The sequence below is a fragment of the Mesoplodon mirus genome, assembly GCF_964341445.2.
Source record: "Mesoplodon mirus genome assembly, chromosome: 11".
NCBI lineage: Eukaryota > Metazoa > Chordata > Mammalia > Artiodactyla > Ziphiidae > Mesoplodon > Mesoplodon mirus.
This window is the reverse complement of record NC_138987.1, coordinates 29,748,143-29,772,611: the sequence shown is the minus strand read 5'-3', so window position 1 is coordinate 29,772,611 and position 24,469 is coordinate 29,748,143. Positions and strand designations below refer to the sequence as shown.

The following is a 24,469-nucleotide window of genomic DNA, read 5'->3' as shown; positions in this document are numbered from 1 at the left end:
CTGATGCCCTGCCGGTTTCTGGCCTTGCGCAGACTCAGGTGTTTTCGCTTTTCTGTAAACTGCCCCACTCCTTCCATTCACTTCCTTTTCTGCTAAATCAGCCAGTTAGTTTCTGTTGCCTGCGATATACCCCAGCTGATATAACACAGAATTGAAAAATCCAAAGAAAGGAGCCAAAGCAGCAGCTTGATTTACTCCTGACTTGGCCATGAGAGACCTGGCTTCCAGTCCCAGCTCCGCTACTTCTCAGCTGTGCGGCTCTGTCTTTGGGCAGATCGTTGCTGAGCATCAGCTTGCTCATCTCTAAAATGTTTCATAAATATTTCCTGGATGCCTTGGGTGCCAGGCAAAGACAATCATAATGCAGTTTTATATATTTCTGAAACACATTTATGTCCCATAAGGATTTCTGAATCACATGAAATGAAGTTCCTGAGAACATTTTATCAGATACAAGAGATTATCTAAATAAATACAACCTTTTCTTTCTGAGTATCTGAAAAATTACTTGGGGTCTGGCCCCCCAGGGGTAATGTGCCATTCTTTCTACAGATAATTTAGTTGTTGGATCTAATGTGGTTACTTTGTTGACATTTAATACATTCACCCAATCACTGCCTAAGGCTTTCTTGGGTATATTTTAACAGGGCAATTATATAAAATCTCTCTGTCGGCAAAATACAATTTTGGGGGGAGTCAACTAAGAAACCCAGAGTACTTCTCTGTATTAGTTTTCTGAATAATTATTTTATAAAAATCATGTACTCACAAAAATCCAACACTTTTGTCCTTCTGTGCAATACTGTAAGACTCTTATTTTGATACTAGGGCACAGTGGCCGACTTTTGGCAGAGTGACTTGAGGATATAATTAATAGTTGACATACACTCTGCTTCCTGGACTCTTGATTTCTCTGGGGACATATTTAGATCTGGGCAACAATGACCTACTTTCACAGCTGGATTTATTCTATTCTTAAGTCTCTGGAAACATCCAAGTCAATGTGAAAGGTGCAAATGAAATGTAAGTCACTAAGCCTGGGGTTTAAGGAGAGAAACAAATCATTTGAGATGAATGAAACTGTAGTTCAACCCTACAGTAAGGAATCTGTTCAAGATTACAGGCTATCTTGACTCAAGACATGGAGACATTTGCACACATGTGTATATACACATACACAGGCACACAAATGAAACCAACCAATGAATCTCAAGAAAATGCTGCTAAGAATGTGGTTATCATAGTTCAGGTTTCAGATCCAGGTTCTATGTAGGGTTCTATGTCCCATAATCCCTCTCTGCCTTTGAAGCCAAAACAATATAGCTCTGAAGTCACAGAATTTTTGTTGTAGAAGTATCCTTAGAAGTCATCTAGTCATATCTGTCACTTGATGCTAGAGCTCCCTCTGCAAATCCCCCCAAGATAGCCAATATATTGTCTGGAGAGAGTCAGTTTTGCATAGTGGTTGAATGCACACACTTTGGGGCAGAGACATAGCTGGGTTATCCAGGCTTTACCACTTACCAGCAGTCACCTAGGGTAAATACCTTAACCTCAGTTTCTTCTTTTATAAACAGTAGGTGATAACAGTACCAGCCTCATAGGGTGACTTGTGAAGCTTGAATGAGCTAATAAACGTATGGTGTTTGGCACATAGTAAGGACTTGGCACACAATAAGTGCTCAAACAAAATGTTAGCTAGCATGGGCTACTATCAGTAATAGAGAGGCCCATTCCAAAGTTAAAACAGCAGCTCCAGCTGCTAGGAAGGCCAAAACTGGCTGTCTGCTGCTTCCCTCCCATGGGTCCTATTCTGCCCTACAGAGCTTAACCAAAGCCCTGAATCACTATCGACAGGGAAGGCAGTGCTCATGGCCCACCCGAGTCTCCCTGTTATCAAGCAGAATGGGCCCAGCTTCACTGATTGTTCCTCCTGTCACCCTCCATGGTCCATGCCCTCTTCCCTGGACAGGCTCCAGCCTGCTGGAGCCCCTTTTAAAGTGGCATCTGTTTGGCTTTGTTTACATGAGGCTATCATATTGACTAGCGTGACAGAAAAGCTCAGTGCACGAGGGGTAGGGTGGGGTGGGTGCATCACCTAACCCAGCCTTAGACTGTGGTTAACCAAAGCCCAGAGGCTGCTGTCAAGGGTTTGCCAATGAGGGAACCAGTTAACCAGCCTCTTGCCAGCTGTCCAACATCTGGCAACTCAGCTTCCTCACCTGTGAAACAAAGGGAATAACAGTACCTCTCTCACTGAGTAATTGTGAGGATTCCATGAGGTAACACTTCCTCTACTCCCATTCTTTCTTGACGTCTCTTCCAGTCCAGTTTTAATGCCCACTAGTCCACTGAAACTGCTCCCATCACGGTTACCAAGGATCCTCACACGGTCATATCCAATGGTCAAGCCTTGGCCTTCATCTTTTTTGACCATTTAGCAGCACTTGTCGCAGCTGATGTTTTCCTTCTTCAAACACTTTCTTCGCTTGTCTTACAGGACGGACACCACCCTCTCCTGGCTGTCTTCACCTCTCTGACTACCCTTTCACAGTCTCTGTTGCTGGATCCTTTTCCTCTTCTCAAGCTCTAGATGCTCTAGAGGTCCCAGGTCAGGCCCATTCAGTATCTACACTCACTCCCTAGGTAAACTCATCCAGTGTAATACTGTGGATAAGAGCATGGAGTGGATAAGAGTGTGGAGTCAAACTGCTTGGGGTGAGTCCCAGCTCTGTAATTCACAGGTTGTGTTGTGGAGGGAAGTGATTTAACCTCTCTATGCCTCAGTTTCCACATCCATAAAATGGGGAGTAATTTCCTCAAGTTTTGGTAAAGATTAAATCAGTTAAAACAGGTAAAGTGCTTAGAATGTGGTAAGCATTCTATACATGTTAGCTACTATCCAGTTCCATGGCTTTATCCACCATGAAGATATTGATGATTCCCAGATGTATATCCCCAGTGCCCACCATTCCTCTGAACTCTAGTCTCATATCTAAACGCCTCCTGGCATCTTCATGTTGATGTCAAACGAGATCTCAAGGTTCACACATCTAAAACTGAATGCTGACTCCATACCATCTCCCACCCTTCTTTCCCCGGTCTCTCCCATCTCTCTAACAGGCATCACTTTTCACCCAGTTGCTTAGAGTCACCCTCAACCCTCTTTTTTCTCTCATCCAACTTTCAGCAAAACTTGTTACTCCATTTTCAAAATACAACCAGAACCTGACCTCTTCTCACTACTTCCACCACTACAACCTGGACCAGTCCACCATCTGCGATACCACCTCATTGGTACCCGTTTCCCTTCTTGCTCCTGTACAATCTGTTCTCTACCCAGGAGCCAGCGTACACCTAAAAAAATCAAAATCAGATGTTGCTCCCCTGCTCAAATGCTCCAGTGACTTCCCATCACACTTGGAATGAAATCTAAATTACTCTCACTTGCTAACAAGGCTCTTTGTGACCTGCCTTTGCCTACCTCTTGGCCTCATCTGCTACCACTCTCTCCTGCCTACTTCACTCCAGCCACACAGTCTGCCTTGTGTTTGTCCGATTCACAAGCAAGTTCCTGCTGCAGGGCCTTTGTATGTGCAGTTCTCTCTAGCTGGAATGTTCTTCTCTCACATCTTCCTATGACCCTTCCTCATTCCTTTGTAAACTCCGCTCAAATAGTTACTTATTAGAGAGGCCTTCCCAGTCCACCACATCTAAAAAAACACCCCCTACCCTCACTCCTGTCCCATTACTGTCTGTCCCTTTATCCTATTTTTCTTCATAGCACTTAATACATCCGACAATACATGTTTTTTGTTTGTCATGCCTACTAGAAGGTCAGCTCCTTGGGGGCAGCAGCTTTATTCTGTTTTGTTCTATCCATAGCACCCAAGGTGTGTCTGGGACACAGGAGGTACTTAATAAATGTTTGTTTGTTTTTTTTAAATGTATGAAGGGCTTCCCTGGTTGGAGCAGTGGTTAAGAATCTGCCTGCCAGTGCAGGGGACATGGGTTCGAGTCCTGGTCCGGGAAGATCCCACATGCCGCAGAGCAACTAAGCTCGTGCACCACAACTACTGAGCCTGCATGCCACAACTACTGAAGCCCACGCACCTAGAGCTCATGCTCCGCAACAAGAGAAGCCACCGCAGTGAGAAGCCTGCGCACCACAACGAAGACCCAATGCGGCCAAAAAAAAACAAAAAAACAAAAAAACAAAAAAAGTGAATAGTGCTTAGCATAGTTCCTGGGTCAGAGTCAACAGCTATAAGTTTATGAGGTCAATTTTAGAAATTAAAAAAATGTTGAACAGAAATGCCAAAAGTCTTTAGTGATACTATTTAAGATGTCAAAAATAAAAATAGCATATTTTCACCCAACTGCAATATATATACACACTTATATTGTACTTACTCGGAGTTTCTTCTAAAATTTCTTGGAACTTGGTTCTCTCATAATCTACCAACTGGCGTTGAAGATGTGGTCTCAGACTCCTAATTGTAAAATTGACCATGTCCATTTTCATGAGGTCCAGGACATGAAATATTTGTCTAAAAATTTTAGAGTTAAAATAGTTAGAGAGGTGATTAAGAAATCAATCTGAAATTCATTAACTATTACTAATTTTATAGGCTGGAAAATATAAACATCCACAAAAGGTTTTAAAATTCCAATCACTTTGACAAGGTCACTTTTCACAAAAGGCATTATACATGCATTCCAAATGTATTCTTCCAGAGATCTCAAGAGTATTTGCTTCAGCAAATATACCTCCAGCTGATCCATTACATTCAGCCATAAACTGATAGACACTAACAAGCATAAACAATGAGTCTTAACAATGAGACAAAAAAGATTCAAGAAGGAATTTTCATTTGAAATTTTATGAAGTCTGAACATAGTGTACATTGTTTCTGTTCCTAAGGAAAGAAGAAAAAGAAAAGGAAAGAAAGGACAGGGCAGTAAAGCACAGGGGGAAAAACACTGCATTTTAGAGTTAGGCAGCCCTGTATTCAATTGCAGCTTTACAACTGACCAGCTCTGTGGCCAGGAACAAGTTACTCAAACTCTCTGAGCCTTAGTTTCTTCATCTGTGAAAGAAAGGGACAAGATCAACCTTGGAGGGATGTTGTGAGAGTCAATGAGATAATGAACGCAAAATGCAGGGGAGAGTGACAACCAGTAGGTGCTCAATACATGAGGAAGATGAACACCACAGACAATCCTTCAAAGCAAGGATTCTACAACTGGAGAATCTCAATCTGCCAGAGCTGAGTGCAACTCTAAGGATACTTACAGCCTATTTTACAGATGGGGAAAGTGTGACTCTGAGAGGTTGTCAACTTTCCCAGAGTCATAAAGTAAGTAACCCCTTATATGCAAACCAGCTTCCTTTCCCCTTCCCTTTCCTATACTATCACGTGAAACTTAATTCTCAGTGTGGCTGTATTCACAAAAAAAGGAGAAGAATTCCCCTCAATGGCAAAAAGTACTGCAGACTCCTCTCTCCTCTGGGATCACAAAGAAATTGCTGTCTACACAGCCAGATTAGAGTCTTACGATCTTACTGTACACATCACTTCCTGAGGGAAGCTGTGGCAGAGGTAGCTAGATGACCACCAAAGGTCCACGTTGCCTTCCTGCAGTGTGGCTTTGTGGCTGGGAAATGTGTTCCCAGACAGCAGCCACATTTCCCAGGCCACCTTCAATGTAGGTGGTACCATGGGACTAGGTATAGCCAATGTAATGCATTGCTTCTGGGCCTAGGTGGTTAAACACTGGATATGCCTTCCTCATGATCTCTTTCCCATTCACCAGCTGAATGTAAAGGACTCCAAGGAGCTGGGCGAGGGTGGAGCCAAGGAGAGAAGGAGCCTGGGTCCCTGAATGATACATGGAAGGCTGCCTGACCAAGAATCCCTGACTCGGACTCTGACATGAGTGAGAAACAAACGTTTATTGGTTAAATCACTGAGAACTCAGGGTTTACATGTCATAGCAGCTAGCAATACCCTAACTAATGAAGAAGCCTTCCTGGATCCTTAACTAGGTTAGGTTCCCCTGCTGGAGGCTCCATTAATCCCCTCTACTTCCCTTTTCATAGCACTTATCACAACTTTAATTCCTTGTTCAAGAGCTGTCTCCCCATTAGACTGTAATCAGAGATTGCATCTGCCTTTTTCATCACTGCACCTCTAGGGCCCAGCAATGCCAACTAACAACCTTGTTGGGTCACTCAGTGTGAAAACTCCATGCACACAATAAATGATTGACTTGTCCCTTGCTTAGGTGGTTTCTTCCTAGGGTCAAGGGTTCCTTTGGGGGAGGAGGAACCCTTATTCTGTGTTCCTCAATTCCCACACCTCCCTTCTGAATGAACTCAAAGGTACTCTAAGAAAATGCAAGCAGCAGAATCACTGACCTCAGCACGTCCACGATGTTGCAGGTAGCCTTTAACTCTCTGATATCATCATCTCGCACAGGAGCGCACAGCTTTCCCATCGTACTGATGACGTAGTTGGCCAGGCCTTGGATGTCGACAGCACTGTGCTCAGCCTGCTGCCTAATGAGGTCTGTGTCCAAAACTTCACAGATCTGGTTGCGAAGCCGGTTGCCACCAGGAGTCAGAAAAGAGAGAAGAACCTATACAGGGAAAGGAAAGAAAAATTAACAGCATCCTTACATGAATAAAGGTTGTCATTTCTAATTTCAATGTCTAGATGACCAAGCTCTCTGTCCATATTTTAATGCCCCGGATGCCACAGAAGTTTGCATCGAGTGGTGGATCAGAGGAGCACTCCAGGGTCCTGCCTCTAAAAAGAAAGCTCTGTCTTCTGAATGAAAGCCTCCCCTCCCCTCCCATGGGAAGTTACTAACACTATCGGAATGAAAACAACTGGCAAGGAAGCAATACTATTGAAAGAACTTCAAAAAGTTTACAGAGAAACCGTGCAAAGACAAGCTGCAGATCATGGCTCCAAAAGAACCCTTTAAAGAAGGGCAAATAGAAACATCCCCATGGGCTCTATTAGTATAATATATTTACATGTGAAATATTACATATTATATGAGCAACCTATACTGTGTATTCACTACACAGCAGACACTGTACTTATAGACACAGCACGTGGTTAGGAGAACAAGATCTGAGCCGGAGTGCCTCAGTTCAAATCCCTTCCACCCCTCAAAGCTGCATGACCTTGGATGAGACAGGAAACTTGGTTTCTTTATATAATAACAGGCATAACTGCCTCACAGCATTAGGGTAAGGATAGATGAATAATCTAGTGCTTGGCCCAGAGCAAGTGTCTTGTAAAAGTTAGCTATGACTGTCATCTGATTTAATTCTCACAACTACGCCGGAGACAGACTTAAGAAGAGAGAGCCTGTCACTAAAGTAGGTCCATCTAACTCAGGCTCTGTGCTCTGAAGCACCAAAGCCACTGCCCTACATGCTAAGCATTGGCTTGAGTTCCTGCCGCTGCCCTGTTTTCCCAGCCTGCACCCCATTCCAGGAGGTGCAGGAAAAAACCCTCTGGTGACTGAACTGGCTCAGTGTTTCAAAAGAGTCTCCAATACTCTCTGCAGGACATGAAAACAGCCTTTGGGGGGAAAATTACTAATTAATACAGACAACATCAACTTGCCTCTCTGATTTCTTCAAACAGTTTGATGGCGTGTTCATACTCAGGGGGCTCAGCGTTCAGTTCTGATTCCAAGACGTCCCAGAAGGCCTGGTGGACAATGTGCCTCACTCTACCAGCCAAGCTACAGGAATGAAGTGGATTGTTTTTTAAAATAAGCACTATTTTTCCTGATTAAAAGAAAGATGCTCATTGTAGAAATCTTAGAAAATGTAGAAAAACAGAGAATAAAAATTGCTCATAATCCTATTATTAATCTTTTGACATATGTTCAATGAATGCATTGTTTTACTATAATTGTTTTAATACAGAGTCTGTACAATATTATTTCATTTAATATTCTGTCTTAAGTGTCTCCCCTAGATTTTTTAAATGCTTCCTCCTGATAGTTTTTGATATGCTCATAAAATTTTGTCCTAAGGAGATACCATAATTTACCTAGCTACTCTTCTACACAGACTTTTAGACTTGGTCTAGATTTTGGGGATGAGATGGCAAAATTGCTCTTTCCTTAACAGCTGAAGTTTCATGGCATGGAACAGAACAGATTGGCCCATGGAGACATGCATTTGATTGCCTGCCAGCTTCAGCTTAGATGTCCCATTTAAAGTTGGCCAGACCAAAACTGCTGAAATAGGAGCCTTCCTAGGAAAAGCTAACAATAGAGTAGGTGGCCACCTTGCTTTACCCTGTATGTCAATGCCCTAAAATAGGTGTATGTTAAAACACACAGGGACTTCTCTGGTGATCCAATGGCAAAGAATCCACCTTCCAGTGCAGGGGATGCAGGTTCAATCCCTGGTCTGGGAACTAAGATGCCACAGGCCACGGGGTAGCTCAGCCCACACGCCACAGCTACTGAGCTTGCGTGCCTCAACTAGAGCCCGTGAGCCACAAACTACAGAGCCCACCCGCCACAACTAAAGAGAAGCCCGTGCACCGCAACAAAAGATCCTGCATGCCTCAACGAAGATCCTGCGTGCCACAACTAAGACCTGACGCAGCCATAAAAATAAATAAATAAATATTTAAATAAATAAATAAATAAATAAAACACATCCCTATGAACTCCTACACCATTTTGCAACAGCTTTTAGAAAAGCGCATATTTCCCTGAACTGTAATTGCCTGCAAGTCTCTATCCCACACAGGGCTATACACCTCTCTCAGGTAGAGGCCACTTCTTCTAGGTACCTGCCACTGTACTTAGCATAGGACTTGTCATTTACTGAGGGTTCACTGAATGCATGGTGAATGAATTAATAATTTGATAGTTAAGCATATCTCCTAATTTTTCTTTTAAAGTACAAATAGCTAAATATACAATAATGCTATGAGAAGTGAAAATTAGCTTTCTGAGGAGTATGAGTTAAAACTGTTTCTGTAACTGCAAATACTATATTCTACTCAGCCACTTTAAGTGTGAAAACTTATTCTAGTTGCCTGAATAGATTTATTCAACATAAATGCCATTTCCAACGTTTGAGACTCTCTTGAGCAATTACAGAATAATTAGAAAGACAAACATTGCTGGGACAGACTTTTGTTCTGAACTTTACAAGCCTCATGTACTTGGCTTGAATGCACCAACCAGGAGTGAGCTAAAACCACTTTATAGCTCCTTGAGGGATGTTGGAGTTTAAGTTTTCCCAAAGGCTACAAGCTTTTTAATTTTGGGGAGTGGAAGAGGTAGGGAGGAAGGGGTGGAGATGAAATCAGTCAAATCATTTACAAGCATTCCTACCTGGTATCAGAAATCTGACTTATTTTACCAAGTGTTTCCCCCCACTTGGTAAAATATGAGAGGCAGCCATATTTTAAAGAGTAACAAGAGACAGTGCTTTGAGAGCTATCACCCTGTCTCCTTATTTGTCACAAATAATGAACGCTTATGCTTTGATTAAAAAAAGAAAAAATGTAACGACTTGGTCATTGTGGAGGGTCATCTGAAAAATCAGCAGCTAATGATACGCTATTTCACTTTTAAACAAAGGTAATGTGTCCCAACTCTACGTGTTGTTTCCCTTGCTCACATTTTCTAGCCGTGGCAGAAAATGAAGAGAAGGGGAATTCGTATCTTCCATAGTATCAAAGTACTTACATGCAAGGCACTTATATGCCCAGGAGCATGCATTTAGAGTGAGTGTTGTGGAGAATGCGAGGCTCAGATATGGTCACAGCAGAGCCAGGATTCAAACCCCGGGGTCTGTCTGATCCTAAAGGGCCTTCATTCAGCCTGTATTTGCAACCTTTGAATTTAAAGCACAAACACTCCCAATTTGTCTTTTCTATACTTCGTAAAACATACTTATTTTAACTTCAAATATTCATTTTTATTAGTCAATAAATGTTTATTCAAAATTCAATATGTGGTAGGCCCTGTTTCACGTGCTTGGGTGTAGTGAAAAGAAAGCCTCTGCTCTCAAAAAGCTTACATGTTAGCAGAGACAGAAACAAAAAACACACTGAAAGGGAGTAAGACAATTTCAGAGCCACAAGGAAGGAAGAGGAAGACAATGTGGTCCACAGTGATGACGAGGTGCCGATCTGGCGGGGTGGCTGAAGAAAGCTTCTCTAAGACAGTAAGCGACCTTAAACCTGAAACCCAAATGGGGAAGAGAAAGCAGCTGGTGAAGATCTATGGGAAAAACATTAAAAAAGAAGGAAGAAAGTCCAAGTCCCTGGGACAGGATCAAGCTGGTGTACTCCAGGATCAGCAAGGAAGCTTCAGTGTGGCTGAAGCACAGCAAGCAGGAGGAAAAGGAGGAAGAGACATGGTCAGTGAAGGGGGGCCTTGCTCGTCATACTAAAGTGTTTGAATTTTTATTCTAAGTGTAATAGAACCATTGAAGGGTTTTAAGCAAAGACATGATCTAATCTGATTTACCCATTAGAAAGATCACTGTGGCTATCTGTGGATGTGGAGGATGGATGATGCGGGAGCTAAGGATAGAGACTGGGCAACTAGTTAGGACACAAAGAGTCCAGGTCAGAGATGATGGTGGCCTGGCCTGGGGGTGTAAGCAGCACAGCTGATATAAAGGATCATGGTGAAATGCAGTCACCATAGAAAGCCAAACAGATAAACCTACTTTGGCCAGTAATCCTAAAAAGTATTAGTGATTATTATAAACAACATCCCCAGGAGGAGGACTATGATCCATATCTTAAAGAAGGAAAATTATTGTGTTTACTATTTTCCTGCTTTAAAACAAAAAATGTTCTGAATGGAATCAAATATTATATGTTGTCTTAATTGACAGAGAGAATGCCTCCCAATTTATGAAAGGTACTGGGAGTTTTAAGATTCAGTGCCATTATCCAGGAGCCAGTTTTGCCTCTAAAGGTGATTTACCTGCAGTAATGCCTGCAAGACTTTTCTCCTCTTTGTCCCAGGGGACCTGTGAGCCACTAAAACCAGAAAGACTGAGGTAGGATATAAGGGCATGGCTCTAACTAGAGATCCCTTGGGCATGAGGTTAACCAGGGGTGCCTATGCAGCTGTGATTCCTCCCTCCAGAGGCTTTTGGATCACCTCTTACCGCTTTGGCAGCTCAGCTGCCTTTATTTATCTTTCACAACCTGAATATTAGTTTTTAATAAGTCAGGCTGCAAATATTTCTTGAGCAGGTGCTACATGTCACGCACTCTGCTAGGCAATAAGGACAGAGCAACAATATAGACATAGTTTCTCCGTTAACGGGGCTTTTGGTCAAGTGGGAAAGACAGACTTTGAACCTCAAATTATAAAACATCTTAGCAAGAGGGAGATAGAAGGGGCTATAGGAGTCTTTAGAAGGGGATTTAATGTAGTCTAGTGAGCTCAGGAATGTCAGGAAAAGCTTCCTTCAGGAAGAGACATATAAGCTGAATTCTAAAGATTATGAGTAACATATACCCTAGAGGAGTGGTTTTAAAAACAACTATAAGACCTTGTTAGAGAACTAAATACTGTTAACTCCCAGTGGATATTACACAAGACTGTCCAGGAATCAGTGTGAAAATCTGTGTTTGCAGTACACACACACACACACACACACACACAGTCTGCAGCACAGGTTATGCACAACACATGCCTCCAGGTTACCTGTTCTCAGGGAGGGCATCTTGTTTTAATTGAAAGCTCTCATTTACAGCAATCTCGTGAGCTAGAGTCATGTTTGATAAGTTCCTTGCTGCAGCCATCACTTCATCAAATGTTACTACCCTGGGAGGGCTTGTTGCTGAAAGGAAGACAAAAACCAGTTAATGCTCTAGAAGAGGAGTTGTCCTCCAATGAAGCCTCCTGATGCACACAGGGTTTAAGTTACTCCAACATATATTTTCAGTAAGAAGAATATATACCAAAATAGATCAGTTCCCCCGCTTAATACTTAAGGCTCCAAAAATTTAAGAACTCCTTTGATAGCTTCAGTTACTGTATTGAAAATAAGTTGTCGCCCGCCCTCGCCTTCTGAGATGGCCCACGCTCTGTCTGTGGAGTGTGTTTCTCTCTAAATAAATCCACTTCTTACCTATCACTTTGTCTCTCACTGAATTCTTTCTGCCATGAGACACAAGAACCTGAGCTTCATTAAGTCCTGAAACCAGATACTGAAACCCCCGCCAGGTGGGAGAAGTTAACTATAGGCTGCCACAACACTCAGACCCAGGACCAGTTGGAACCAGAAGGTTGATGATGCTGACTCCCACATACCTCACCACCAGCCAATCAGAAGAAAGCCCATGAGCTGATCATGCCCTCCTCTTTGAACCATTACTATAAAACTCCTCACTACCCCCTCCAGGTCAGGACACTCAGTTTTGAGAGCATTAGCCCTCTGTGGCTCCTTTGCATGGCAAAGCAATAAAACTATTCTTTACAACTTTGAAAAAAAAAGAAAGAAAATAAATTGTCAAATGTTTCTGAGAAAATTTTATTAATATAGGCTATTATAAGTTCTTTTTAAAAATTAAATCACCTCATTTTTTAGCGAATATTGATATCTGCATTTATTACATGTACTCTATCGGAAATTGATGACTACTTTTTATTCTGTAATTCATAACTCCCATTAATTTAAGCAGACTCAAAATGAACTGATTTTTTAAAACTATAATTTTGAAAAGTATATGCCGTATAGCACAATTCTAGGTTTTGCTAATTGGTAGTTGTCATTTGACTTCGCTGAAGCATAACTTACCTCCTCGTAGGACTGTCCTGAGGTGACTAAATAAGATAATTTAAGTAAAGAACATGGTAAGAACTCAATAAATGTAGATAATTAAAATAAAATAAAGCTGATAAGCTGATAATCTACGTCTCAGTAGGAAATAGTGGGTAAAGAATTATTTTAGTTATCTGTAAAGATTATTCAAAAAATTATTCTAACAAGTCATGTCTTTTTGAAATCATTGTTGGAACTCTCGGCTTCTGTTAATTAAAAATCATTAGCTCAAACAACAATCCTGACTGGCAATACTTTGCTACCTAAAATAATTTATTTAAAAAAAAATTTTTGGCTGCGCCACACGACATATAAGATCTTAATTCCCAGACCAGGGATCGAACCTGCACCCCCTGCATTGGAAGCGCGGAGCCTTAACCGCTGGACTGCCAGGGAAGTCCTTAAAATAATTTTAGAAGTAAGAAGAGGAGGAGGTAGTGGAGAAGGTGGAGATGGAAGAGGAAGAAGAGGAGGAGGAAGGAATGCTGATATACAATTAGTAAAACCCTTCTTCAGGACACCTAGGTACCCTGCTGGAGACATCAACTCCATGTATAGTAATAAAGAGTGAGAAAAAGCACTGAAAGCTGGGGGGCTGCTAATAAATTCTTTTGCCAATTCTCTTTCCCATTAAGATTCTCCTTAAAAATGTCTGTATCCTTTGGTCCAGCAATCCAATTATATCCAAAGGAATTCCTAGAAAGGCTTTATGCACCACGATGTTCATAAAGCACTATTTGTAATAACAAAAAAAAAAAAAGGAAATGAACTAAATGCCCAATGCTAAATCAGAGGTTAAATAAATTGATGGTACTTTCACTTGGTAAAGTAGTAAGCAGTCATAAAAATGTTTTAAAAAAACATTATCATGAGTAAATGTTTTAGTTATAATAGTAAGTGAAAAAAGTCCACATACATATACATATGTATGTCTATGTGCAGTATGAAGATATGACAAAGCACTATCACCTGTCATCTTTGGGTGACATTATAGGCGATAATTTCTTTTCTTTCTACTTATCTACCTTTCCATTTTTTAAAATGAGAACGTACTAATTTAGAATAAATACACGACAGATGAATGGATAAAGAAGATATGGCACATATATACAATGGAATATTACTCAGCCATAAAAAGAAACAAAATTGAGTTATTTGTAGTGAGATGGATGGACCTATAGTCTGTCATACAGCGTGAAGTAAGTCAGAAAGAGAAAAACAAATACCATATGCTAACACATATATATGGAATCTAAAAAAAAAAATGGTCATGAAGAACCTAGGGGCAAGACAGTTATAAAGATGCAGACCTACTAGAGAATGGACTTGAGGACACTGGGAGGGGAAAGGGTAAGCTGGGACAAAGTGAGAGAGTGGCATGGACATATATACACTACCAAACGTAAAATAGATAGCTAGTGGGAAGCAGCCGCATAACACAGGGAGATCAGCTCGGTGCTTTGTGACCACCTAGAGGGGTGGGATAGGGAGGGTGGGAGGGAGGGAGATGCAAGAGGGAAGAGATATGGTGACATATGTATATGTATAACTGATTCCCTTTGTTATAAAGCAGAAACTAACACACCATTGTAATGCAATTATACTCCAATAAGGATGTTAAAAAATAAATAAATAAATACAAATGAACAAACTTTTTCTGAAGTGGGTATTTGATCATATTAAATGCTAGTTGCTTATCTCTGCATTTGCTTGGGCAGCTTAAGGAGTTATATTTCCCATACAAAATGTCAATTAAAAAGCTAAAAAAAAAAAAAAAGACAAACACATGGCTTCACACATTTCTAGCTTCCACACACAAAAAGGGAAAAAGACATCTCCCTTCACCATGGCACTCTTTTCATTCCTTCTCGTACTCCTAGTGCAGTAATTCTCCTCGTGGGCACTTTTCTGGGGTGATTTGCACAACAGTTTTTGAAATCAGTAGGAAACCCTTTAGATTATTTCACTTCCTGCCTGACCCTTGAGTTGGGGCAAGTTTCGTTCCATGTAAACAAGAAAGGACTGATTTGAATTTACCCTTGAATGTGGCTCAAAAAATGATCTCAAGAAGGAGTAGCTTTCTGCTAATTGAGAGAGAAGACAGGTGGGGTTGGGAGACCTGATTTATAGCCAAACCAAAGCAGATCAAAGACAGTGATGAAAATAAAAATGGGCAGATTGTAAACGTCAGTGGCAATTTATTGCTGAGAGTGTGTACAAGACAGCTGCAGGGCCCTGGCAGTGCCATTACAGTACATCTAGAAGGGAAAAGTTAGTACTTTGCTCTCATTCATTTCCAAGTTTTAAAATCCAACATGCGTGTCTAGAACCACCTCCACTCCCCATTGGCTTACAAGCAGGAGAGCTGGATTTGCTAGAAGAGTCGCTTGTAAAGCTCTGCCTGGAGCACTCATAGTCACTGAGTGAAGCCATGCTTTCGGAAAACCGGGAAGAGTCTGAATCGCTCGGCTGGTCCTCGCCCACACACTGCTTCTCACCATTGAAGGGCATTTTGTGTCTCTGGAGTGTGGGTAAAGAGACAGCACCTGCACAGACAAACAGACCCTGTGTCAACGTTCTGCGGTACTCCCCCCAATGGTGCTGGTGCTTCATTCAATGTAGACAGCCGTGTCGCATGTGTCACAGCACTGGAAAGGCCCCCGGAAGATGACCTCCTTCCTCCCATGGCACCCGGGCCAGGCTATCACTAGGCCTGCAAGACTGCCTTCCAGAAAGGGATTCCACAGCCAAGGTGTGAGCTCACACAGGGCCTACTTGGTGTGAACGTGGAGCAGCCCCCAGCAATAAAGCATCCTCAAAAAACAATGCGCAGAGCACACACTCCTCCTCCTGGGGTTGCTAAAGCGTGGGAGGGTAAGAGTGAGAGTGTGGGGCTCTGGGTTTGAAGCTTGTTCTGTCTTTTGATATGTGACCTTGGAGAAGTCACTTAACTCCCTACATCATGAGTCAAGCTGGGCTGAAAGACTAACCTCATAGGGTTGCTTGAAGATGAAATAGGATTAACCTTATTAAAGTGCTGAGCACAGCATTCAAATGTTTGCTATTATTATTGTTCCTCTGTCTTTGTTTTAAATAAAATATTTTTGAAATCAGCCTTTTTAGTTGTCTGTGAGCCTCCTAGGGAAAGAGGAAGACTAATTAAAATTTCTGGCTGGCAAGTATATAGGTTTTTCTCCTCCATTTTCCCATGAACTGTCACGCTATGAAGAGTAAGGCCTGATATTTGGTTTGTGCTTTAGACAGTACCCACTGCCATCCAAGGAACAAACAGGCACAAAAGATCCTGATTCACAGGTTGGGGGGAAAACAGACACTAGGAGACCTACTGTGCCATAAAACCAGTCCCTGGACTCTATATCCACGGCTGTTTCTGGGACATCAGATTGCTTCCCAGGGAACGGCAGGGCAGTTGGGCCCACTCAGCCCCTGGAAGGGAGATCCTGGGTTCCCAGGACGCTCAGGCCTGATCCCAGGATCCTCAGCCAGGCCTGTGAGGAAGCTGGCCCTGATATGAGTGCAGTGATAGCTGACACTGAGGGGAAACCTGGGCCCGAGGAGAAAGGCACCTCAAATCCTGAACGGATGGTAACGATAGTAAGGGTTCACTGAGTTTCTTTAAACCTGAGCCAGCAATGAGATACTCAGAGCTTTTAAAGCTATCAGAATGGGAAACCACAACTACCCATGGAATGCCTGGAAATGCCTGCAGTTTCTTCAATGATTCCTTTCACGTGTATTAAGTGCCTACTGTGCACCAGGCACTGGGAAAAGTAACAGTGAACAAAATACACAGGGCCATCCTCTCATGGCTCTCAAGTCCAGTTACCTAAAATTGTGTGTGCCAGATGCTAGAGGACAAGGAAAGGGAAACCAAGGCGCTGCTGAGGAAGCACGAGAAAGGAGAGGCAGGGTTGGGACCAAGGTAGGGGGATGGAGCCTTTGCTGAGAGAAACAGTGCTGTTCTTTATCCTTCGGGTGATGACAGAGAAATGGATGGGCCTGAGAGGGACTTACTAAAGGTCAAAAGCCAAGGGCACTTGCCCCTGGCCTCACCTAAACAACCTCTTCAGTCCCGCCACTTGTAGAAATGCACCCGTGCTCAGCCTACCACTTTCGCAAACAGAAAACCACCAACTTGGAGGCTGCCTCTGCAAACCGAAGGGCAGGGAGTGGGGACGTCAGCTGCCAGGAAGCTCCCCAGTAGACACACTCGCCTTCTCCTAAAGCCCAGAAGCCAACCATCTCGGACATAGACTGAGGGCCGACCCCTGGCATCCTCGGCAGTGAACTCACCTTCTTTACCCCAGGCAAACGAGATTCTCCTTGAGCGTTAACTCCCGTCTGCTGGAAGGGGAACAGGTGGGGGTGAGGATAGAGGACAGAAGAAAGGGGTCTGCTCCAACCCTTTCAATTCCACCGAACCCCAGATCCCAACTGGTGCGCTTACCCTTCCCTCTAGCCTTCTCTCTTCGCCAACATTTTACTTCTCACTGATGGCATTTCTCGAAAATGCTAGCTTCTCCAGGAAGCCTTCCCTCTACGCCATGGCCAGAGCTAAGGGCACTCTTCTTTGTACACCTGAAGCACATTTCTTGTATCTGCACAATAGCACTTGTAGCTATTTTCCTCCTGTGGCTACTTCCGACTCTCCTTAATAGGCAGGAACTGTGTCTCGTCCACCATCATCAGTGTCGAGTATGGGACAAATATTCATTTGGTGTTAGCTGAATGGGAATCACTGAATCCCATCTGGTACAGCTGCAGCCAGAACATTTGCAAACTGATTCTCACTTCACATTTACAGGCCCTGCTGCTGTCAAAGTTCAAGGCCTGGAGCCGAGTACCTACCACCTCAACCTGCTTTATGAGGCTTAAGACTCAACATTCCCTGGTCCTGTCACACTCTTACTAGAATATCTTAAACTCTGTTTCCATTTTATTATTTCTTTCATTCATTCAACTGTAACAACTGTGCTGTGATGCTCTGCCCTCAATTTCTCTTCGCTTTGGCTATTTTGCCAAGTAAGAGTGAATAAGAGCTTCCATCCATTGGAATTTATGAACTGGGTTAATAGCTATAACTATCCATTTCATTTTTCTACTCCAGCTGAACAGCACACTTCATAGGTTTCTTAACTGTGTTTAACAAGGCAGCTAAGTACAAAGATTAAAAAAAATAAGAAGCTCTAGGTTAGGAGGTAGAAGTCCTGGGTGTAAGGCCTGGGTCTGTTGTTGATTTGCTGCATGACTTTATCCACATCGAGTCTGCTCTCTTCACCTCATTTTTCTGAGGGGGCTGGGCCAGCTACCAGGTGCCTTTTAGTGAGGAATTGCTAACATGCTATAAACCCAGAGTTCCATGAGGCATTACTAGAAGCTCTGAGAAATTAAATGTGCTCATGGCAGACATACTTAATAACATGCAACTACGCTTTCTTCCAACAATTCACTGGAGGTAGAGTTTCTGGCATAGGGGATATAACAGAAAATGTAAAAGCATCAAAATGTTTAGAAACTCTTGTTTAGTTAAGCCTCCACATTACATCTGGGTTTTAGTGGATCCAAGCAGAAACTTTTCTTTGAGGCCAAAATGCACACTATTACTCTATCAAGAAATCGCCTGTGTCCTCATATTAATAATACCTAACTCACAGGGTTGGTGTGAGATTTCATTCAGTCAATCTATGTAGAGTGCTTGGAACAGTGTCTGACACAGAGTAAACAGGATACAGACGTTTGCTACTGTTAGTATTATTTGCTTTAATAGTTGTTATTATCATCATTTCAGTCATTAAAAACTCTAGAGGGAAGAACAGTTCTATTCCACGATGATAAAAGCATGTTACCCTATAGATAACAAAGACTGGCATTTAACCTAGGACAGAATTCTTGCATTTGTTTGAAATACAAAAATCAAAAGCAAATGGCCCATCATGGTGTAAACAGTTTTCTGCAAGTTCCTTCACACTTGCTCTTACCTTTCTTGGTCTCAGGTTTCCATACAGGTCATCTGGGGACAAAGCTACTTGACTCAAAGACACTGACGGTAATTAGACTGTTTTTAAAGCTATTTTGGATTCTCTCTTAGAATAGTGATAACGAAAACAGGTTGTTTCTTTAAGAAAGGTAATGTTTCTCATACTGACAAACCTAGATTTACTTAACCTTCACCATTGCAACTCACAAACAAACCAAACAACTTTCCAGGAACACCACTTCTCATCCTAACTGGGAAGATTTACTCACTGGCCAAATGTGAAGTCAATGTGAAGAGAGAAGATAACGCCAGAACAAAGCCTCCAACACTCCAGTGAGTCACTATTCAAAGAGAATAATCACATTTTTCATTGTACTGTCCCACATTTTATAATAAGAAAGGCAATATTATGTCATTCCTTCCAAGGTCAATGACTGGGAGGCAGCCGGCACTTGAATACTTATTGTTGAATGAACGGCAGTATGACCACTGACATTTTAGAGAGGAGGGAACAGGTACAGAGACCTGAAGGGGCTAGTCCTGTGTTCCAGCACATATGGAGCAGAGATCAGTTTTTAATTTGCCAGTGATCCCCAGGCTGCACCCAGATTACCGACTCTACTTCCTTATTTCCGTTCTGCAGCAAACTCTATCTGCAAATGATCCTGCACTGGTTCAGGATTGCACAGATCCACCAGTGACAATGCACATGTCACCGAAGCAGTAAGAACACTGGCTCTGGAGCCAGATGGACTGGTTCCTTGATCTTGACTCGTGATATTTACTGACTGGAGACAGGGAACTTACCAGTTATGAACTGGGGACAATACTATTATCTACCTTGTAGAATTGTTGTGAAGATTAATTGAAACAGTCTATGTCAAGTACTTAAACTCCTACTAGGTGCTCGACAGATATCAATTATTATTTTATTCTTATTAGAGGAAGTCATGAATTTAAAAAAATGTCAATGTCATAAAAAACAAGGAAAGGTTGAGGATATGTTCCAGATGAAAGAGGACTTGACAACCGAATGCAATAAATGATCCTAGATTGCATCCTGTACCAAAGAAAATAATGCTATAAAGAACACTATTAGGGCTTCCCTCGTGGCGCAGTGGTTGAAAGTCTGCCTGCCGATGCAGGGGACACGGGTTCGTGCCCCGGTCTGGGAAGATCCCACATGCCGCAGAGCAGCTGGGCCCGTGAGCCATGGCCGCTGAGCCTGCGCGTCCGGAGCCTGTGCTCCGCAATGGGAGAGGCCACAGTAGTGTAGGAAAAAAGGCCGGGGATATAAGCAACTTTCTCTGCAACTAGAGAGAAAAAGACAAAACAATAAAGCCTATGGAGCAAAAGGTTAATAGGTGAATATGAGTAAAAGGTAGACAATAGGGAGTTCTTTGTACTGTTCTTGCAACTTTTTCTGTAAGTTTGAAATTATTTCCAAGCAAAAGGTTAAGAGAGAAGAAGTACTGAACCAAAAGTTCAAGTCTAATTCAGAACAGCCCAGTCTCCTGTAGTTTTCAGATCTTCATTGCCCGCACCACTACAATAGCTTAGATCTACTCTATTACAGAAGCTCTTCTAGACAGTCAACCCCATCCCAATGTCCTTCTTAAACAGTGCCTAGTGAATAAAACAGGTAATCGTCCAGAGCCCTTCTGAAAAGGCAAAAAGAATCATCCTTTTTAAGCGTTCTTCTCCAGGTGGGTTTCCTTTTCTTAAGAAGTCTCTTGGCAGTGGTTTATAACCCCTCTGTGATCTGGCCTCTGCCCACTTCATTCTGTTACCACTCTCTCCCTAATCCTTCATGTTCTGGACACAAGGCCTTCTTTGGGCTCCTGAGACATGCCAAACTTTCTCCTTTGGAGCACTTGTACCTGCTTTTCTCTTCCAATGGGATGTTCTTCTCCCTGATCTCTGTGTGGTTGGAGCCTTGTTGTCATTCAGATTTGAAAGCAAATGTTACAACTTCAAAGTGACCTTCCTTAATATCTCCACTAATTCCATTTAAATTCGTCATTTTAGAGCTCAGAACACTGCATGGGATAGAGAAGGAGCTCAGTGAGCATCACTGATGAACAAATTAAGCCACGTTCTATTCAAAAGGCAACTTGGGCCGCCCTTCTCCTCTGCCTCACTCACACTGCTCATATGCCCATTATGCAGTCATCTGAAGTACGATAGTTGTTTTCTGCAAATCTGCCTCGCCACTAAATTTTAAGCTCCTTGTGGGAAGAAGCTACGTCTCCCTTCTCCAATTCCCAGTGCAAATTAGCAAAGACTCACAGTCCCAGAGCTTAGAGAAACTTTTACATTGTACCTTCCCAACCTCCTAATGCTAACTGATAGCAAATAATAACAATTGGAGTTAACAGTTATTGAATACTTACTATGACTCAGCCCCCATAAGTGCTTAAAATGTTTTATCTTCTTGAATCTTCATCATAACCTTGTTAGCTAAGGTATCATCATTATCCCTGTTTTATAGATAAGAACCTGAGGCTCAGAGAGGTTAAGTTATGTGCTCGAGGGTTCACAGCAGCGGCAGAGGCACAACTCTAATCCAGGCAGTGGATCCTTAAAGCCTGTGCTCTTTACCGCTCTAGGATGGCTGCAGAAAATTTGGTGAACTGCTCACTCTTTCCTCTCCCACTCTGCCATTGATCTACGCACTACCATGTGGACACTTGCACATGTGGTAACAAGCTGACCTTACCCCCGGGGTGTCTGCTTAAGTGCTATACCGTGAAGGGCATCACTGAAAGAGTCCATTGACCAAAATTACTCTCAACCACCCCACTAGAGTGACCGAAAATCCTCTATCAGGGAGCCATTCTTTATGCACTGCAAAATCCCTCCTTAAAACCCAAATATTATCAAAAGGGTTAATTGCTTATAGCTAGCATGAGTCAAAAGCATTTTGAAGTGAATTATTCAGATTATCCAGCAGGGCTCTGAAGAATGGAACCCATTCAATTAAGGTTAAGTCATGAAAGGAGAAAATTTCAAGAAATATCTAGCGGGGTATCATTCTTCAAGACCAGATCAAGGTCAGCTGCAAGGACAAGCATTCATATATTTGTAGTAAAAGGCAGGGAGTCAGAGGAGTAGGACTGGGCTCTGAAAAAAACACTGCAGATGATATGGAAAAATCTTCATCTTCTGCAAAGTGCTCCTTTAGAACCAGTCCTAAACAGCAGCAGCGCTTAAAAAGTTATTCACACGCAGCAAAGCAAAAACCACAGGGCAGAGAGGTAGGTGCCTGCTCCATTCAGCTACAGAATACTGGTCTTCATCAAATTAGAGCCAACAAAGAGCTAGATAAAAGCCAACAAAGCCAGTCATTGTCTAAAAAAGCAGATGTTCACGCCACACATAACATTACAACGTCAGGGAGAAGGATTTCTAGGCACTTTTCACACTTGAAAACACTTCTTCTCCCAGCCCTGGTTGGCCTGTTTTAGTACCTGTTTCCCCCTCTGGGCCCTCAACCCTCCACAAAATGGCATTGAAGCTGCTTCCACACACGACTGGGTATCTTCAGCTCTGGGCCACTTCAAGTCAGGCAAACTCCACGGGCTGCCAGGGTGATAGATGAAATCTCTGGAGGCAAGAGGAAAAGGCAGGCAGAGCGCTTCCTGCAGTGGGAACCACTGTCATAACCTCATTAAGTTTGGCAGGTGGGACAGAGCAAGGTGTCTGACTGGGCTGGAGACCCACGGGACCAAGGGGACCTTGGGGGCCGAGGGGCCGACTGGGGACAAGGACAGCTTGTCTAGTTTCTTCAAGGTGAAAGTAACAGGATAACCATCGAAGGCAGCATAAACTTTAGTCACTTGAGGGCCACTCTTCACGCCTGTTTCCACATTTCCATCCTCACCTGTGCTCTATCAAACACTTCTCTTTATCTGAACTAGATTTTTGCGTTTAGATACACTTAGTTTGTAAGGAAACTTTATATCATTGTGAAGTCGCTCGGCTTAAGGGAACAGTTTTTCTTAATACTAACGAAAACACTTAACCACGTTCGTCCACGTTCCACCTCAAATCATCGCTGTGACCCGAAGTGGCGCCACACAGAGTAGCAGCCTTGGGAAGCACAAGCCATCCCTGACCGCCCCAGGGGTTCGAGCCCGGGCCTGGTGGGCATGTCCCGCCTCTTCCCCGCAACTGAGGGTACCGTCGTGGGGACGCATCTGCACACCCCTCGCCCACGTCCTCTGGGCGCCCCTCCCCTCCAGCAGCACGTTTCCTGTCAAAACAAACCCTTGGGGGAGGGGACGGCGGAGGCCGAGCCGAGCACCGAGGAAACCCGGGCAACAAACCCCAAACACACACTTGGGGCCCCGCCCGGCCCCGACAGCGACTCAGTTCGCCCACCCGGGCCAGGGGTTGCAGGCGACAGGATGCCCCCTCCTGGAGCCCCGATGGTGGGAAGCCGCTCGCGGCGCGGTCGCTGGCACGGACCCAGGGGGATGTAAGCAGAGGCCATGCGGCCCCGACCCTGGCGCCTCCAGGGCCCGAAGCCCGCGGCCGCTCCAACATCCACCGTGGCCCGCTCCCACGCGGGAACGGCGGTTCGAGGTCAAACAAGGTGATGTGGCGGGTTGGGGGAGCAAGGAGCGGGCCTTTACCGCCCCTGCCCCCGGGTCCCAGGACGGCGCTCCGAGGTGGGGTGGGGGAGACCCTCGGGCTGCCCGGGGGCGACGTGTCCCTCTCCGCCGGCCCGGGCCCATCGCCTCAGAGCCCACGACCCCCTCCCCCGGGATGGTACGCACCGGCTCCGGCGCGGCGACAGGCGGAGAAGAAAGGCGACTGAGTGAGCCCTGTTCAGGCGTCTCTGGGTGTTCACTCGCCCAGCACGGAACAAACTCCTCAGAAGCCCACGAGTCCAGCAACCCTCAGACTCCCCGGCCCCCCCTCCACCCCCACGCGGCATTTAAAGGGCCGGGAGGGACTCTAGAGAGGCAGCCACGGCGTGGCCATCACGTAACCGGAGAGAGGGGGGAAGACGGCATCGGGGAGAAGGGGAAATCTAGGGCACTTCAGCTTCGATGTCCGAGCTCTGACAGATCTGACCTAATACAGGACATTTCCCTCATCTTCGGATGAAAGAGTCCAAGGTGAGCTCGGATTGGGTGTGTTCTGGGTGCGAGAGGGAACGGTTCCCCCCCCCCCGTGGGCTGAGAGTGGTGCGGTCCGGGGACTGCTAGGGGCGGGGAGAGAAGTGTTTACGGAACTAGGGCAGCGGTGCCATCCCCAGCTCTCGGTGTTGGAGGCGGGGCCTGTCGGGACGCTGGGGACGGGGCGGAGCGGGGATTCTGGGGGCGGAACGGGGATTCTGGGGACAGGGCGGAGCCACGGGCGGAGGTGCTTGTGGAGCGCTGGATTGACCCCCCCGACCCCGGACTCCCGGGGCGCACCACCGTAAGCAATGCTGCTAGGTCCCCGGCCGCGCGTGGAACTTTTACAGCCCGAACACCCCTCATCTAGACTGGGCGATCCAAGTTAAGTGCCCACTATCACACGGTCTAAACTGAGACAACCCAACCCACAAACGGGCAAGTACATTCCCACGCACGTCAGCAACCTATGTTTGTGTCTGCACCTCCACAGAA

At 44.2% G+C, this 24,469-nt stretch overlaps 1 protein-coding gene across 3 annotated transcripts in view; it reads right to left on the bottom strand.

Moving 5' to 3' along the window:
* The window catches only part of TCP11L2 (t-complex 11 like 2), a 40,849-nt gene extending 17,053 nt beyond the window's left edge, over window positions 1–23,796 (bottom strand). Inside the window, exons 1-9 of one of the 3 annotated variants that reach the window (XM_082636880.1) lie at window positions 23,630–23,796; window positions 22,319–22,454; window positions 17,319–17,629; window positions 17,165–17,215; window positions 15,205–15,396; window positions 11,731–11,866; window positions 7,647–7,767; window positions 6,422–6,642; window positions 4,414–4,550 (exon numbers count right to left, since the gene is read on the bottom strand). In XM_082636880.1, the coding sequence (XP_082493006.1) occupies window positions 4,414–4,550; window positions 6,422–6,642; window positions 7,647–7,767; window positions 11,731–11,866; window positions 15,205–15,361 (772 nt within the window). In that variant the 5' untranslated portion in view covers window positions 15,362–15,396; window positions 17,165–17,215; window positions 17,319–17,629; window positions 22,319–22,454; window positions 23,630–23,796. Of the gene's footprint in view, window positions 1–4,413; window positions 4,551–6,421; window positions 6,643–7,646; window positions 7,768–11,730; window positions 11,867–15,204; window positions 15,397–17,164; window positions 17,216–17,318; window positions 17,630–20,728; window positions 21,498–22,318; window positions 22,455–23,629 lie in introns of those variants that run through there. The other 2 variants (XM_082636881.1, XM_082636882.1) reach the window with 2 other exon arrangements.
* Window positions 23,797–24,469: the final 673 nt, after the last annotated feature.